Raw genomic sequence first — 14,538 nt, 5'->3', positions numbered from 1 at the left:
CTTGGAGAAGAACCAATCGTAGGTCTCTATGTAGTCTTGGATAAGCATCAATCGTAGGTCTTTATGTAGTCTTGGATAAGCATCAAATGTAGGTCGTTATAAAGTCTTGGATAAGAACCAATCGTAGGTCTTTATGTAGTATTGGATAAGCATCAATCCCAGGTCTTTATGTAGTCGTGGATAAGCATCAATCGTAGGTCACCATAAAGCCTTGGAGAAGCACCAATCGCAGGTCTTTATGTAGTCTTGGATAAGCATCAATCGCAGGTCTTTATCTAGTCTTGGATAAGCATCAATCGTAGGTCTTTAAAAGTCTTGGATAAGCACCAATCGTAGGTCTCTATGTAGTCTTGGATAAGCATCAAATATAGGTCTTTATAAAGTCTAGGATAAGAACCAATCGTAGGTCTTTATGTAGTCTTGGATAAGCATAAATCACAGGTCTTTATGTAGTCTTGGATAAGCATTAAATGTAGGTCTTTATAAACTCTTGGATAAGAACCAATCGTAGGTCTCTATATAGTCTTGGATAAGCATCAAATGTAGGTTTTTATAAAGTCTTGGATAAGAACCAATCGTAGGTCTTTATGTAGTCTTGGATAAGCAGCCAATCTTTGGATAAGAACCAATCTTAGGTCTTTATGTAAACTTGGATTACAATCAATTGTAGGTATTAATGTAGTCTTGGATAAGCATCAATCGTAGGTCTTTATGTGGTCTTAGATAAGTATCAATCCTAGGTCTTTATATAGTCTTGGATAAGCATCAATCGTAAGTCTTTATGTAGTCTTGGATAAGCATCAAATGTAGGTCTTTATAAACTCTTGGATAAGAACCAATCGTAGGTCTCTATGTAGTCTTGGATAAGCATCAAATATAGGTCTTAATAAAGTCTAGGATAAGAACCAATCGTAGGTCTTTATGTAGTCTTTGTTAAGCATCAATCGTAGGTCATTATAAAGTCTTGGGTAATCATCAATCGTTGGTCTTTATAAAGTATTGGATAAGAACCAATCTTAGGTCATTATAAAGTCTTGGATAATCATCAATCGTTGGTCTTTATGTAGTCTTGGATAATCATCAATCGCAGGTCTTTATGTAGTCTTGGATAAGCATCAATCGTAGGTCATTATAAAGTCTTGGATAATCATCAATCGTTGGTCTTTATGTAGTCTTGGATAAGCATCAAATGTAGGTATTTATACAGTCTTGGACAAGAACCAATCTTAGGTCTTTATGTAGTCTTGGATAAGCATCAATCGCAGGTCTTTATGTAGTCTGGGATAAGCATCAATCGCAGGTCTTTATGTAGTCTTGGATAAGCATCAATCGTAGGTCTTCATAAAGTCTTGGAGATGCACCAATCGTAGGTCTTTATGTAGTCTTGGATAAGCATCAATCGCAGGTCTTTATGTAGTCATGGATAAACATTAATCATAGGTCTTTATGTAGTCTTGGATAAGCATCAATCGTAGGTCTTCATAAAGTTTTGGATAAGCACCAATCCTAGGTCTTTATGTAGTCTTGGATAAACATCAATCGTAGGTCTTTATAAAGTCTTGGATAAGCACCAATGGTAGGTCTTTATGTAGTCTTGGATAATCATTAATCGCTGGTCTTTATCTAGTCTAGGATAAACATCAATCGTAGGTCTTATGTACTCTTGGATAAGCATCAATCGTAGGTCTTTATAAAGTCTTGGATAAGCACCAATCTAAGGTCTTAATGAAGTCTTATTGTGGTTGTAATCGTACATCTTTATGGACTCCTAGTTAAAACTTCGTTTATCTTCAATCGAAGGGTTTATTTATTACAAGTTTAGTCTTGGATTAGCTTCAGTTGTACGTCTTTATGAAGTCCCAGTTTTAGTTTAGCTTCAATCGAAGAGTTTATGCAGTCCTAGTTAAGTCTTAGTTTTACTTCATTCGTAGGTCTTTGTGGAGTCCTTGTTTATTCTTAGTTTAGCTATTTACGGAGTCCTAGTTTAGTCTTGCTTTAGCTTGAATCTGAGGTCTTTATGGAGTCCTTGCTTATTCTTAGTTTATCTTCAATCGTAGGTCTTTAATCTTTGTTTAACATCTTACTTTAGTTTTAATCGTATGCCTTTATGGTGAGGTAGTTTAGAACAGTCATAAGTCTTTATTGAATCTTGGTTTAGCTTCAATACTTGGTCTTTATGAAGTCCTAGGGTAGTCTTTTTGGTTAGTCATAGGTTTTTACGAAATCCTAGTTTAGCTTAAATTGTATTTCTTTATGGAGTCCTAGTTTAGTCTTGGTTTAGCTTCAATCAGTGTTCATTAAGAAGTCCTAGTTTAGCATCAATCACTATCAGAACCATAGGACTTTAGGGAGTCCTAGTTTAGTCTTGGTGTAACTTCAATCACTGTTCATTAAGAAGTCTTAGTTTAGCTTCAATCGTAGGTCTTTACGGAGTCCTAGTTTAGCTTTAATCGTAGGTCTTTATGAAGTCCTAATTTAGTCTTGATTTAGCTTCAAACACTGGTCATTAAGAAGTCTCTATTTAGCTTCAGTCGTAAGTCTTTAGAGAGTCTTAGTTTAGCTTAAATCGTAGGAAGTTCTTAAGTCTTGGTTAAGCAGTCTTAGTTTAACTTAAGTCACTGATTTTTATGGAGTCCTAGTTTAGTGTTAGATTAGCTTCAATGGTAGCTCTTAATGAAGTCGTTGTTAATCTTAGTTTAGCTTCAATCACTGATCATTAAGTGGTCTTAGTTTAGTTTCAATAATAAGTCTTTTTAGAGTCCTAGTTAATCTTATTATTGTTAGTTTTAACAAACTTAAACTTTTCCATTTAATAGGTAATTTCTCTTCAATTTTCTACTCCTTAGGAAGAAAAACGCCTGGCCAAGGAAGAAGAGCGGCTGGCTAAACTCATTGCCAAGGAGGAAAAGAAAAAATGTAAAAAAGAAGCTAAAGAACTGCTTTTGGCCAATGATGGTAATTGCAAGAAATAATTAAATCTAAACTAAATTTACAAAAAAATATTAAAAAAAACACAAATAAAATAAATACTGTGAAAATATTGAAAAAAGGAAAATATTTGAACACACCCACGTATAACTTAAGTGTGATTGAAATCAATAACTTCATGTTAAGTTAATTTTTTATGAAAAACTAGAAACTAATAATATTTATTCTCTTAAATGCCAATTATCCACCAAAGAAATATTTTTAGTTTTTTTTTAAATCAATTATTTCTAATGATTTTGGAATTAATTTTTTTTATCAAAATTTTATTATTTAAAATGAATTTATAAGTTTTTAAAGCTTAAGGAAATTTTGTTATAATGCTAAAATTATAGTTTAAATTCAGCTTCTTCTTTAAATAATAATTTCGTATCACTTTTCTTTAATGTTTTAAATGTTTTACTGCTTTTTTTCTTACATTATTTGCTCCTTTTTTATTTTAATTCAACAAAAAAGGTTTGGACACTTTTTTATGATTTAAAGAAAAAAATACCAAAAATATATTGTTTTTATTACAACAATTTGTTTAAACAAAATGCAAAAGATTTTTGTTACAATTTCTTTTAAAAAGAAAAACTGTTTTAAAGCCGAGTTTTCCCACATCTTTACACCAAAAGCCAGTGCCAAAATTTTTAGTTTTTTTCCATTATTATTGAACACCAAAAGCCTTTTTAAAAAACTCTTATGGAAAAGAGTTTTAACACCAAAAAGGCTAAATATAATTTACACTTACAAAAAAAAGGCACTTTATTATTTTGAATTTAAATTTTTATACAATTTTCATTTCCCTGGATAAAATTCATTTGTTTAATTACTAAAAAAAATAAAGTTCCATTACTAAAAAAAAGGTTGTTTAATATTTAAAATTATAATAAAAAAAACAAAATTTTAAAATTAATAATAAAACCTAATAATTATTATAAACAAAAATAACCTAAAAGTAAAAAATAAAATATAAAACAATTTTAGAATTTGCATAACATATATTTTTTAAAACAACTTAAATATTTATAAACCAAAAAACCTAATTTATTAGTTTGTTCCTTTTTTTATAAGTTTTTAAAAGTAGAAATTTTAAACAAAAACCTAAAATTAACCCCCAAAAAATCATCGTGTTATAATAATAAAAACTTGTTACTGAAATTTAAAAAGGAAAAAATTGAAAATAAAAATTTTTTTTATTTAGGATTTTAACTGAAAATTACTAAATGACAACAAATACCACAACAAATATATTCTAAATTAGATTTCATATTAAAAATGATTAAAAACTTACTAACAAAAAAAAAAAAAAACTATCCAAACTAATAATTAAAAATTAAAAACCATTTAAATGAAATAATTAACAAAACAAACTAATCCCCTTATTCACCATAAAATTTTTATTTTATCAAAGATTTAAAACCCTTTATTAAAATAAAAATTTAATTTTGATTAAGAGCTTAAAATATTTAAAAACAAAATAATTCAAAACTTAAAAACATTTTACCCAATACGAGATAACTACAATTGAAAAGCAATGTTTTTTTTTCTAATAATTAATTGTGAATTATAAAGATAATACAAAAAAAAAAACTAATATATAAAATTAAATTATATATAAATTATGAAATAAACAGAAAAATTAATAAATTGTTATTTAGTTACAAAGAAAATAAAAGAAACATTTAAAAGAGTTTTATTTAAAAAGGATCCAAAGATGTAACAGTTTTTTACTTAATAGTTAACCTGGTTTAACAAAGTTAACCAAAACAAACTTATACCGGCTTTAATTCTCAAATTATTTAGGTGATTAACAGCTTTTAATAATTAACTTCTTAAACATAAAGTATAGCAAATTAATGAAATATTGTTACGAAATTGCATTATCAATTTTAGTTCAATAGGAATGTTAGGGCTGCTTGCAACATTTATCATGTTTATAAACATTTCCATCAATTGAAACTTCTACTTATCAACAATGTTGATAGCACGCTGTTATTATTATTGTTTATAAGTATGACAACACTAGCTGACCCGGTGCGCTTCGCCACCCCAATTAGAAGAGTGAAATAGTACTATTAAGTCTCCCTTTGTGAATCTGATTGTAAATGTATAATTTCATATTTCTGGGTCCATTATTATAGAAAATGCAAAAGAAAGTTATCACTAAAGTCACCTTTTGTGAATTCAAATTCATTCAGAATCATGTGTGCCTAATTTTAAATTTTTAGGTTTATTATTATTATAAAATATTCAAAAAGTACCATTGCAATAAACAAAACATTATGACTTTTCAATTCGCACTCACTAAACCATAACCCGTCAAGTTTGAATTTTAAATTTGTATAGCCTTTCCTATATTATCAACTAATTTTGTTTCTATAACAATTAATATTTAAAAATTATCACAAAACAGAAAAAAAGACGAAACCGCGGTTTTGAAATTCTTCGGTTTTTTGGAAACTCTAGGTCCGTTATTATAGTAAATTCAAAAAAGTACCTATGAGAACAAAGAAAAAGTACCAAGAAGTATGGCTTTGAATTTTCACTCACTTGGGACCATAGACGCCTAATTTCATATTTCTATCTCCATTATTAAAGAAAATTCAAAAAGTACCATTAGAATATATAAAAAGTACCAAAAAGACCCCACTTGTGGTTCCCACTCACTCCCATATAAGCTTATTTTCATGGTTTTAGGTTAATTGGTGAAGAAATTACAAAAAGTCGAATAAAGAAAAAGTACCAAAAAGTCTATCTCTAGAATTCTCACTCACTTAGGACCATATATGCTAAATATCATGTTTCTAAGTTCATTGTTATAGAAAATTCAAAAAAGTACCAAAAAGTCTCCCCCTAGAATTCTCACTCACTTTAGAACATATACGATTAATTTCATATTTTTATGTGCATTATTACAGAAAATTCAAAAAAGTACCGCTACAATATATAAAAGGTACCAAAAATCAGGCACTTGTGGATTCCCACTCACTCCGGTCCATATAAGCTTTATTTCATGTTTCTAGGTTCATTGGTGAAGAAATTACAAAAAGTACCATTCGAATAAAGAAAAAGTACCAAAAAGTCTCCCCAACAATTCTCACTGACTTAGGACCGAGTATGCTTAATTTCATGTTTCTAAGTCCATTGTTATACAAAATTAAAAAAAGTACCATTATAATAAAGAAAAAGTACCATGAAGTTTCCGCTTGAATTTTTACTCACATAGGACCATATACGCTTAATTTCATGTTTGTAGGTCCATTATTATAGAAAATTCAAAAAGTACCATTATAATATAGAAAAAGTAACAAAAAGCAGACACTTGTGGATTCCCACCCACTCTGGCCCATGTAAGCTTTATTTCATGTTTCTAGGTTCATTGGTGAAGAAATTACAAAAAGTACCATTAGATTAAAGAAAAAGTACCAAAAAGTCTACCCCTAAAATTCACACTCACTTAGGACCATATATGCTTAATTTCATGTTTCTAAGTCCATTGTCATATAAAATTCAAAAAGTACCATTAGATGAATAAAAAAGTACCTATAGTTCAGTTCTCACATTTTGGTACCTAAATATTGTACCCTATTCCTAACACAAACTTCACTCAGATACATATCAGCTAACTTTAATGTCGATAAGTGAAATAATTTAAAATATTGAAAAAAAAAGTACAATTAGGAGAAAGGTACCAATTTCCCTTTTCTTCCTTGAAACAATCAAATTCGAACATTAAAAATATTCCATTTTGCCAAAATTGTTTATGCTACAGACATGTCTCAAAATATTAAAATCTGTGTTAATGTGCCCAAGAAAAAATATGTTTTAAAAAATGTACCAAACTGTTTACCCAGATTTGGTCCAATATACACCTTGGCACTCGAGTTCCAAATAACACCCTGTTAGTTAATTTTTGTACGAATCCAGGAACCAATGTTAAAAAATTATAAAATTTGGCTTAATAATTTCAATAAAATGTATTTTCCCGATTTTATCCCCTTTTTGGTACCTTTTTTATCCCCATTGCTTTGGTAAAATTTAATTCAAATAAATTTCTGTATCGTGGTGGGAGCTCATAATGAAATATTCGTATGTCTATGTCAAATTATAGAAAAACATATTTTATGAAAAAGTACCAAAAATAAACACAATTTTTATCCCTAAAGGGTTCGAATTTCCAAAAAGTACCAAACTTATATTTTTTATTTTTTGTTAATTAAAGAATACGATTTAAAATTTGTTTCTATGTTTATTGGTTTAAAAGATACATAGGGTGCAAAAAAAGTACCAAAATACAGTTTTTACCCGTTTTCTCCCCTAAAAGTTTAGAATTTCGAAAAAGTAAGAAACACCTTTCAGCTTATTTTTTAAATGGAGTGACATGCAATTTTAAGTTTTTTTTTGTATCTTGATTAGTTTTGAAAATATAAGGTTACCGAATGTTCCCGTTTTTACCCTTTTTTAACCCTTAAACGTTCGAATTTCCAAAAATCCCTTTTTATCGGATAGTTTTGGGGAGTTAAAATTTCGTGATTCTAGCTTCAGCCGTTTGGGCTGTGCGATGATGAATCAGTCAGTCAGTAACGTTACTCTTTTATATTTATAGTATTCAGAGTAAGTTCTTTTATAGTATTCAGAGTAAGTTCTGCTTTAAGTGATTACATTCATTGTAGTTTTAAAGCAAACAAATTAACTCAGGGCAATTAGTTTCCTCCTGGGACACGCAACTCTTTTAATAACTTCTACAGTAGCTAGCCAAGTAACCAGTTAGCCAGATCTTTCATCGTAGTATTAGTTTAGTTTCAATCGTAGGTCTTTATGTAAACATAGCCTGGTTTCAATCGTAGCTCTTAATGTAATCTTAGTTTAGCAGCAATGTACTCTAAGTTTAGCTTTAATCGTAAGTCTTTATGGAGCCTTAACTAAACAATTTTAATCGTATGTCTTTATGAAGTCTTAGTTTAGTTTAAAAAGTAGATCTCAATGCAGTCCTAGTTTGGTCTTTGTTTAGCTTTAATCTTAGGTCTTCGTATAATCTCAGTTAAGCTTTAATCGAAGGTCTTTATGGAGCCTTAACTATGAAGTCTTAGTTTATCTTCAAAAGTAGATCTCAATGTTTATCTTCAATTGGCAGTCCGATTTTAGTATTAGTTTAGCTTCAATCGTATATTTTTATGTTATCGCAGTATTAAAATCGTAGCTTTCTATGTTGTCCGAATTTAGCTTCAATCGTTGGTCTATATGTTGCTAAGTTTAGCTTCAATCGTAGGTCTCTATGCATATTTGGCTTCGTCTTAGTTTAGCTTCAATGGTAGAACTTTATATAGTTTCAGTTTAAACTTAGTTTAGCTTTAATCGTAGCTTTCTATGTTGTCCTAATTTAGCTTCAACCGTTGATCTTTATATAGTCTTAGTTTAGCTTCAATCGTATGTCTTTATGGAATCCTAGTTTAGCCTTAGTTTATCTTTAATAGTAGGTCTATTTAATCTTAGCTTAGGTTTAATCGTGGGATTTTGGTGTTAGCTTTAATCGTAGGTCTTTATGGAGTCTTTAATCGTTGATCTTTCTGTCGATTAGTTTAGCTTCAAATGTAGCTCTTTATGAAGTCGTAGTTTAGTTTTAGTTTAACTTAAATTGTAGGTCTTTATGAAGTTCTAGTTTAACTTCAATCTCAGGTTTTTATGTCTTTATGACGTCCTAGTTTAGTTTCAACCATAGGTCTATATGGAATCCTAGTTTAGTCTTAGTTTATCTAGTAGGTCTTAATGTAGTCTTAGTTTAGCTTCAATCATAGGTCTCTATGTTGTCGCAGTTTAGTATTAGTTTAGCTTTAATCGTAGATCCCTATGTAGTTTTAATTTAGCTTCAATAGTAGTTATGTATGCAAAACTGTGTATTGTTATGTGAAAACATGTTTATTCAAAATGTTTATAAACCTCTTGTTAAACCTATGGCGAGTAAGAGTAAATCGTTTACTTTGTCTGTTTGCTCAAAAGTGTTAAAAACTGAATGACTTATTCGAATTTTAAAAATTGTTTCGGTTCGTAAACATCTCCCAAGTTACAGAAATGTTTGAGTCTAGCTAAATTTTTAAAAATTTATTTAAGGTTTAAAGCGTAACCACTTTTTAGCATAGATTTGGTTTGAAGTTGTTTACTCTTACAAGTGTTTTGTAAGATCGAACAGCATCAAATAAAACAAGTAAGAGAGCTATATTCGGCTGTGCTGAATCTTATATAACCTTCACCAAATTAAACTTAAAAAAAAAAATTTGTAATACAGATATAGGTCAAAAATCGAGGTTGTCCTGGTTTTTTCCTCATATCTCAGCCATTTGTGGACCGATTTTGCTGATTTTAAATAGCAAACTTCTCGAAAGCATGTCTGACCGAATTATAGAAGATTTGGATCCCGAAGATATCTGGGGTCTTCAGAAAATTGATTTCAACAGACAGACAGACAGATCCAGAATATATATACTTTATAGGGTCGGAAAATTATATTGTGGAAATTATAAACAGAATGACAAACTTATATATACCATTCTCAAGAAGGGTATAAAAATAAAACAAATTTATATCGGCTTAATTCCCAAACTATTAACTTTTTACAATAAACTAATAAACTAAAGCATACTTTTAGGCAGCTTTAAAAAATTTATTTCTAAATTCATTTCGAATTTTTTAAAGTTTTTTGCGATTTTGAACTTGAAGATGAAGTTTTTTTGATTTAATATGTTTACAATTTTTGTTCTTTATGGCAACGGCTACAACTTTGCCTCAGAGAGTAAATCAAAATTCCGCACTGTTTGCAAGATATTAGCCTGAGAAATTGATCTCTTTATTGCAAAAATTACACCGGGGAACAGAGTGGCAAATTTAAAAATAGCGGCCAAAACTCTATAACTTTTGACATAGGCGGTATTTTTTAATGCGGTTTTTTTGTTTGATAGGTGACTGTTTACCCTTATTTTGGTATATTAATTTGTATATTAGGTTGTGGCGGAATGTAGTTATGATGTCTAGAAAAGTGATAGTTATTTTCTGAAGAATTATTACCCATAATTTAAGTAAGATTTTTTTTTTTGCAATTTGCATATGAAATTTATAACAAAGTGAGTATTTATTGTATTGTATAACATAAAAACCTTTCTGAGTCCATATTTTTGTAGAATAATTAAAGAAAATTTTGAATTTTTTTAGAAAAGTTTTATAAGATATATTTTATTTTCCAATAAAATTAAATAAATAATGATAATAGTAGTAAAGAATTATAAAAATAACAAGTATGAAAGTATGGTCCGTCAAGCCCGACAATATAATACCCTAAACTAAGAAAATGAGCAAAATCATTTTTCTTTAAAATTTCAATAATTTATTTTCGTGAAAAATTTTCGGAAGAGGGCCTTATATGGGAGCTATGACTAATTATGGACCTATCGCCATGAAATTAGGTCGTCTGATTTATGTCTACATGAAAGTTATTTGTGTTGAATTTTGAGTAGCTACCAACATTTTTAAGATATTTATTCTCGTTAAAGTGATTTTCGGAAGTGGGCCTTATATGGGAGCTATGACTAATTATGGACTGATCGCCATTAAATTAGGCCTTGTGATTTATGTCTATATGGAAGTTATTTCTGTTGAATTTTATGTTTATACCAAAATTGTTATTAGATTTATGCTCGTTAAAGTGATTTTCGGAAGCAGGTCTTATATGGAAGCTATGACTAATTATGAACCGATCGTCATAAAATTAGGTGACATGACTTCCGTATATATAAAACTTATTTGGAAAGGAATTTTGTGTAGATACCTATATTAATTAAACGTTTATGACGGATAAAGTCAAATTTCGGGAGGACTTTCGTATGGGAACTAGGTGAAATAATGGACCGATTTCAGCCAGTTTCAATAGGCTTCGTCGTTGGGCCGAAAAAAGTTTATGTAGCACATTTTATCTAAATATCTTCAAAATTGCGACCTATACTTTATTCACAAGAATGCATTTATACTATACAACATATATGGTGGTATAGAGTATAAGCATCATACTTGAGTCATAAAAATCTATCAACAAAGGAGAGAGTACGTACTTTCAAATGGTACTAGGCTTTTTACGAAATATTAGGAATTCCCTAAGGTTCTATTCCATCAAAAGTGGTGGAAACATATATCTGCATTGAAATTAAAGATTTTTTTTTTTTTTAACAAAAACCGTTTACTTCATAAAAATCCCTTTTGCAAATAAAAAGTTATAAGCGATTGAATTTTCAAAATTTGTTAGAAAATCCTAATCCTAAAATAATCAGATAATAAAAAGGTGCATATTGAATCACCCTGTTTATAGGGAAAATGTTTACATAGAGACCTGAATTTTTGGCTTTTGAGGTTCTCAGGTGTTTACTTTAATATGAGTATTTAAAATTAAAATTTGGCGCCAAAATAAAAAATACTTTTGGCCGCTATTTCAAAATATTCCGGAGGGACATTTGTATGGGGACTAGGTGAAATCAGGTACTGATATTTTCCATTTTCAATACCAAATAAACCTTAACAACAGAGAGTATATGTGGAATTTCAGCCAGCGTTTGTCCCATATTGGGCGGCTCCCTGACAGCGCCTGCTTTCATGTGACGCAACACAATAACCCGTTATGTGTGGCGATATCAATGGTGGATATGTATATAGCAAAGCCGTTTGGAAGGAGCTCCGCAATAAAGAGAGCACCTCCAAGAGAAAACAGTGTCTTAAATGTTGAACAACCCAAAGAAATACCACAGAGCACGGTTAACCTCTAAGAAATGCCAATAAACCACAGCGATACATTAAAAGATCTGGGCAAACTAATAGTAGATCTCATGGAATACGTCAAGAGCTGCTTAGAATTTCATAAGAATTTCGGTTCGAAAACTTCTGTTTTGCCTCTCTAGAAAATTTCTTTAAAAAAATTTACTTAGCTTATTTGCACACTAAGTTCGTTTAGCCTGATGTTCATTTTATCAATTTTTCTTTAATTTAATTTGAATTATTTCATAATATTATCTTTAAGCCTAAGTTTACTGATTGTTGTTGTATTTTTAATAATTATAATAAAATAAGTATGTCTGCTTTAACACAGGCCAAGTTTTCTTGCCGCAAGTCTGAGTTTATAGTAGAGAGGGAATCGAAGAGACTTGCTTCAAGTAAACTTGCTGTAGGTAAAAGCAGAATATGTAAAAAAGAACTTAATTTAACATAAATTTAAAAAATGGCGTCTTTTTGTAATTCACTCAAAATGCGTTTAATTCGAACGAACATCAATATCGCCAAAACTATTTAAACATGTGGACAATTTACTGTGATATTGGTAGGATAATTCACCCTGGCAATCATGGCCACCCAACATATGGATGGCAGCATAATCGTAGCAATCCACAGCATTATCACCATTGCAATCTTGAGAGAATTTCCGCATATAATTTTGAATGGTATTGGCAGCACAATAGGGATCATTGACACAGTTGGGAAAGGCTAAATAAAGGGAAGGGAAATTATTATTTGCTTAACTAAATGTAATATTATATTAAAGCTTTACCATTTTCAGAGGTAGGATCTTCATTGTTAATGGTGAGATTACCGCCATCGGCCCAGTAGGGCCTGGTAATGAAGAACATGCCACAGACACCTCTGCAGCAAATGGGTGTTTGATTGCAGCCACTACGGGCCTCACAAATGCAACCCATACAGAGATCGGTGACGGGTTTTTCTAAAAATAAAAAATAAATTTTGAAAATACAATATTATTTAAACAACTTCTTAAATATAAACAAAGAAAAATACAAAACCGCAAGAGTTTATGAGACAGAATAAGACTAGATATATATATAGATTAATAATGCGTGTTATCAGTAAAAATTCTGTGGTTAAAATAAAACCCTAGAAATTCTTTACTCATACTTTAGAAAAATCGATTTGAATTTCTTATTTCAAATTTCTTTCACTTTTTTATTTCGTTTTTAATATTTTTCCATACAAGTTTATTTTCAATATAGAGTAGATACATTTGATTTCATACAATATTTTTAAAACGTTTCGTCATTTCATTTATCATCCATCTACTTGTTTTTGTATTTAATATTTCAAATATTCTCAAATAATAAAATAAAACACTTTAAATCGGTATCTAATTATTTAAATGTCTTTATTTAGGGATTTAAATCATATTAGAGGAATTTGAAATTCATTAACAAAAAAAAATTAAATAAAACCTTCTTTGATTTGTCGTAACAAGAAAGCAATAACATTTTGAAAATATTTTCTTATTAATAAATTATTTGTTTGTTCAGCACAAAAAAAAAACTAAAGAACATGAAATAAACAAATTGAAATGTAAATACGGTTTTAGGTCACTGAAAATTGATAACATTTTTAATTAGTTTAACAAAAGTTTAAAAAGATAAGCTTGGATTCAATAGTTTTTTATGAGGAATTTGAATTACCTAGAAATCTTAAGATTTTCGATTAATTAAAATGTCAACAAGTTAAATAATACCTAACATATAAACCAATTTTGAAGCTAGAATTTTTCCTAAATAGAGATCAATCATAGAAGCTAGAAGTTTAGTTAATAAAAAACCATCATTGAAAAACCATAAATTTTACTAAATAAAGCTGCATGATAGAAGATTAAATTTGACTAAAGCTAGAATTTTAATTAAATAAAGAAGCGCTATTGAAACCTGAATTCTAGCAATATTTCTGTGGTCTTTCGGCAAACTTTATTAAAAATACACCTCTTGTGTGATGAATGATGAAACTTATGTACTGGCAGACTTTTTACAACTCTTGGTGTGGCTGATAAAGCTGATGTTCTTGTATTTGTATTGCTTTTATTTACCTAATATAGCAGCCTGGGTTAAGGTAATCATAGCCACGGCAAACACACTGGCCAATAAACAGTTATGGAATATTTTATTTGCCATTTTATTTAATTAAAATTTTTTATAAATTTAAAATAATAATCATAATAATTCACTTGTTATTATTTAAAGCTTATAAAGACGTTCACTGTTTGTTAAACTGATTAAAACAAATGTAAATGTTTTTTTCATACTAGAGATTTTAGTATGTGTTTAAAAACACAGCTTTCATTTAAGCTTTATGTTTAAAAATAACGTAAGTATAGCTTTATTTAACACTGCTGATAGGTTAAGCCCATTTGATCCAATTTTTTTATGGTCAGTAACTGGTCTTTTTAGACATAAATATGGATAGTAAATGGCCTTATTTCAAGACAGAAATATAACAAGTCACAGTCCCCACTTCTAGACAGTAATATGACCAGTAACTTGCCATTTTTCTAGACAGAAATATGGCCAGTAACTGTCCCTATTTCTAGACAGAAATATGGCCAGTAACTGTCCCTATTTCTAGACAGAAATATGGCCAGTAACTGTCCCTATTTCTAGACAGAAATATGGCCAGTAACTGTCCCTATTTCTAGACAGAAATATGGCCAGTAACTGTCCCTATTTCTAGACAGAAATATGCCCAGTAACTGTCCCTATTTCTAGACAGAAATATGCC

The 14,538-nt window shown here is 29.6% G+C and overlaps 2 protein-coding genes across 2 annotated transcripts in view; one reads left to right on the top strand and one right to left on the bottom strand.

Annotated features, from left to right (window-relative positions):
• LOC135961666 (uncharacterized protein DDB_G0271670) overlaps window positions 1-3,053 on the top strand; it is an 87,972-nt gene extending 84,919 nt beyond the window's left edge. The window contains exon 5 of the mRNA XM_065513204.1: window positions 2,847-3,053. Coding sequence (XP_065369276.1) covers window positions 2,847-2,972 — 126 coding nt within the window. The 3' untranslated portion in view covers window positions 2,973-3,053. The remainder of the gene's footprint in view (window positions 1-2,846) is intronic.
• Window positions 3,054-12,228: 9,175 nt separating this feature from the next.
• Window positions 12,229-14,001, bottom strand: LOC135961931 (lysozyme-like). The gene is made up of 3 exons (XM_065513580.1): window positions 13,850-14,001; window positions 12,548-12,718; window positions 12,229-12,483 (listed from the first exon to the last, which is right to left on the bottom strand). Exons 1-3 carry the CDS (start codon window positions 13,932-13,934, stop codon window positions 12,254-12,256), a joined length of 486 nt encoding a protein of 161 aa, XP_065369652.1. The 5' UTR covers window positions 13,935-14,001; the 3' UTR covers window positions 12,229-12,253.
• Between the last annotated feature and the right edge of the window lie 537 nt (window positions 14,002-14,538).

This window comes from Calliphora vicina, chromosome 5, assembly GCF_958450345.1.
Source record: "Calliphora vicina chromosome 5, idCalVici1.1, whole genome shotgun sequence".
NCBI lineage: Eukaryota > Metazoa > Arthropoda > Insecta > Diptera > Calliphoridae > Calliphora > Calliphora vicina.
The sequence above is the reverse complement of the archived record's forward strand: the minus strand, read 5'-3'. Positions and strand labels throughout refer to the sequence as shown.